The 4,018-nt window shown below is 46.7% G+C and overlaps 1 protein-coding gene across 1 annotated transcript; it reads right to left on the bottom strand.

The window, feature by feature from the left end:
• Nucleotides 1-1,731: 1,731 nt before the first annotated feature.
• Nucleotides 1,732-3,710, bottom strand: Clec14a (C-type lectin domain containing 14A). Its single transcript, XM_050138893.1, has one exon. It carries the CDS (start codon nucleotides 3,563-3,565, stop codon nucleotides 2,087-2,089), a length of 1,479 nt encoding a protein of 492 aa, XP_049994850.1. The 5' UTR covers nucleotides 3,566-3,710; the 3' UTR covers nucleotides 1,732-2,086.
• Nucleotides 3,711-4,018: the final 308 nt, after the last annotated feature.

Raw genomic sequence — 4,018 nt, 5'->3', positions numbered from 1 at the left:
TTAATTCTTCTCTGATTCGTGAAGGAGAATAACAGAGGACAATAGCTAAGTAATTGGGTTGAAATAAATTATTTTTCTTCACATACGGAATTTAGAGCCCTAGATCCACGGAGTCATCTGTTGCATGTTGTGTAATAAGTAAATTATGCATGCTCTGTTTATTGAAAGAATAATATAACTGAATCCTTCCTTAATACAAAATGTTTATGTCTATTCATATACACACATACACAACCATTTATCTATGCATGTATGTATATATGTGCATATAAGTATATATGCATACATGTGTGTGTGAGTATGTGTTCAGTCCACTTATAGATGAGGCTATTTTTCAAGTTATAAAATCAAACAGAATATATTCTACTAGAATAGCTGTCACCACTACTGAGAGGTCAAATGGGGAGCAGACAACTATAATGCTAAGAACAAGTAAAACTGTAATACATAGCTGAGGAGTAGAGAAATTTGGGATGAATCATTTACTCATGTAGTTGTTAACTCTAGCTTTGAATTGAAGAACCTTAACAGTTGTTAATTCATATTAGTTTGTGATTATATTTATCTGTAAGAATTTAAAATTATATCCAAAATATTAAACAATCTAACTATGAATTTATTCCTTCAATATCAAAACATATAATTATGTTTATAACATAGATTCATATATTGAGCTCTCTTAATTTTCTGGATTATTTTATAATTGGCTATTTGCTTACTTTAAATTAACTTTCCATGATATTCACAGTACAATCAAGAGTATAAAAAGTGATTCTAGAGAAATATAGCCCCAGTTTTATCCTCCTTTAATTTCCTCCCAGGGGTATGTTTATTTCTGTATCACTTCACATACCAACCTTTACAACACCTAAAAAATATCTTGCCACTAAGTGTTCTCCAAGACCTTTTGATTTCACCAAATAGTTATTTTTATTATGCCTTAATTATTTACCACACAAATGTGTGATTTTTATTATTTAATACCTCAAGTCATAACAAGATGACAGGTTTTTATTTATCATTTCTTACACTGTTAATTATATGGAGAGCTATTTCACATGGTTTCGCCTGTGAAGACTCTTGTTCAATTTTAACAACCCCCGATGCACACACACTGTCATTGTATACACAATCTATTGAGAAGAAACAGAAATGGTTTGACATGCAGGGTTTCCCCCTCCCCCCACCCCCATAGATTAAATAGGGCACAAGAACCTAGCACCTTTGGAAAAAGCCAAGCTTCTTTTACTCTAATGCACCCAGAAGATTTCAGATCAATACTTAGCATTAACGTTTTAATTGAGAATTAACATCATCGTAATTGGAAGTGAGGATCGGCATCCTGATGTCTCCAAGGTGGTTTGGAGAGGAAGGTCATTACACTGCAAGCACAAACATTGGAAAAGGAAGACACAAATCATTTGTTTCCTTGGGCAAGGACACACAGTAAACACTTGGATTGGTGGTCAACTGTAATTTGCTTCTAGAGTCAGAAACTGGCAACACTGCACTTAGAATTTATAGCAGAGCACACTGTCTCGGTGACTTTGAAAGCAAAGGATAAAAGAAAAGAAGGAAACTTCATTAGTTCTGAAAGAGCTAGGGTCTAAGGACTTTTCCCTCAAAGCACAGAAGGCACTCATGCCTCTTCCCAGCAGCCAGTTACTATCCTCAGCGCGTTGTACTCTTGGATAAGCCCCTTTGCAAAAGTCAAACACATTTTAGTCTAGATTATCAGCAATGCTTTATTATTTGCCTCAAAATTTAAAGCCAGTCTTTCCTAGAACGAATAATATAGACATTTCTTTCTCATTTTGAGGAAAACAAATGTTAAATTCCCCCAGAACCCAGGAAAATGCCTTCTTCCATTTTCCAGTCTGTCCTCCAGTACCAGCCTAAGGCCCACCACCACCTCTTCCACTTTCAGGGAATGAATGTGCTTTGCAGATTCAGCAACCTGGTGGAGTAAAGAGAATTCATTTATGGGAAGGAGAACTTCTGTAGGAACCGTCATAACAGAAATCTCTTCTCTCCCAGTTTATTGGAACTGAAAGTCTGCACAAGACATGTCCATTGGGTTCTTCCCCTAGGTGTCCCCTGAGCCAAGTGAGGACCCAGCCAGGGAGGCACCCTCAGCTCGGTCTCGCAGACCACAGTCCCCAGCCTTCACCCCATTGTCAGTGCAATGTGCAGAATTGGGGCTCAAAGCAGTGGCCTCAGCATTCCTTTCCACACCCCGTGAGTCCAAAGCCTCTTTCCTTGTCCTGGAGGAAGGGTTCTTGTGGAAACAGAGTTTGAAAAGTCCCAGCACTGTCATGGTCAAGATCACCAACACGATTACTGCTATGCTCACAAGGATGAAGACCACCGTGGAGGAGGAGTCGAAAGTCGGGGCAACAGAGGGGGAAGTTGCGTAGTTCATTGTGGGGATCACACTTCCTGACGGCCTGATGGTGACTTTTGGCTTGGTTTGTGGGGACATATGAACAGTAGGTAAAGTACTCTGTGTTCCCCACTGAAGAATCTCGGAACTAGACGTCGCAAAACTGTCTTGTCCAGTGACCTGGGGCGTCTCTCCGAGCTTCTCATGGACCTTGCCTGGCCATGTTCTGTTTGTCACTGGGTTGGCAGGAGTGGCTGATGCCTGCCTGGTGGGCAGTTTGGTCCCCGCAACTGTTGCCTGTCCTTCCCCTTTCGCCTCACAAGATCGTCTGTCCTTCCCCAGCTCAAAGCCTGCAGCACATTCGCAGGCGAAGCCTCCCAAGTGGTCTAGGCAGTCAGGGAGCTCCACGCACTTGCCATCACGAAGGTACCTCCCAGAGCAGGGACAGAGCACAGCCCCAGGGAAAAGCCCGTCCCAGCGAGCACCTGTCTCTTCCTGGATGCAGGTGGCCGAGATGGAGAGATCCCCCCCGGGACATATCACACTCACCTCGGTCCCAGGAGGGCTGAAGTCCAGAGCGGAGCTGCTCAGCCGAAAGGGAGCACGGAAACTTAAGTTAGTGGCGGCTCCGGGGCGCGGCGCGGGGCACAGGGCCTCAAACTGATACTTGCACAAGTAGCCATCAGCGCGCAGTTGACAGCTCATCTCCTTCCAGCCTGCAGGCTCCACTCCCCCGATGACCTGGAGCCCCGCGCACTTTCGCACGGTGCAGGAAAGTTTTGGTTCCTCTACCCACGGCAGCGTGTTGTCCTCCGAATCTCCAGCGTCCGGGGGCAGCCAGGAGAAACCCCTTAAAGGCTCTTTCTCTAGGGTACAGTGGGAACGGCCGCGCTCTAGAGCCACCCAGAACAGAAGGTCCTTGGAGCCTCCGCCAGGCCCGGGACCTGCACGCAGGAGCGTGAGTACTGCACGCAATTCCGAGCCCGAGTGCACAGTGCTGAGAATCCCGCCGCGAAGGCTGCAGGCCTCCTGGGCTGCCCGCCGCTTGATGGTCGCGTGGTGCAGGCTGTAGCAAGCCCCCGAGGCGGAACAGGCAGCGCGATCTGCCGTGGGGTGCTCGCCACTCCCTGGCCCGGGCCAGAAAGCAGGACAGAGGAGGCACAAGGCAAGCGCAGGCCTCATCCTGGAGACTCAGGGTGCACAAAAGCTCCCAAGTCTCAGGCTTATCCAAGGGAACCGAGCTGTCTCTGGAGTCACCGCCCTCTACAGCCCTTTCTACCACCATGTGTGCCCTCCCCTCCCCTCTCCTGAACCCTCATCCCCCAGCAGCCAAAAGTCCCCACTGGACTCCCTTGGCCAACTACTTCCCCTAGGTCGTGACAGGAAATGTGTCCAGAGCCCTGCCAGGATCCGTGTGGCCCTGATTTATCCAGGGGTCAGAAACACAGCTGGCGCCTCAGCACTGGGAACACGCTGGGCCAACCAGGTCCAATGCCCCGCTTAGATAAGCAGGAAAAAAAAGAGTTGCCACTGAGATCAAGTGAGTCTCTTTCCTTGCTCAGGACTTATCTGGAGTTTGGATCTTAGAATGCAGTGATGATCTTGGGCAGGAAGGACCCAAGCAGAGGAACTTGC

This window comes from Alexandromys fortis, unplaced genomic scaffold, assembly GCF_014885135.2.
Source record: "Alexandromys fortis isolate MF-2015 unplaced genomic scaffold, M_Fortis_MF-2015_v1.1 scaffold_35, whole genome shotgun sequence".
In the NCBI taxonomy this organism is placed as follows: domain Eukaryota; kingdom Metazoa; phylum Chordata; class Mammalia; order Rodentia; family Cricetidae; genus Alexandromys; species Alexandromys fortis.
The sequence above is the reverse complement of the archived record's forward strand: the minus strand, read 5'-3'. Positions and strand labels throughout refer to the sequence as shown.

Coding starts and splice junctions, on each gene's coding strand:
- Clec14a (XM_050138893.1), bottom strand. CDS start 3,565: ATGAGGCCTGCGCTTGCCTTGTGCCTCCTCTGTCCTGCTTTCTGGCCC.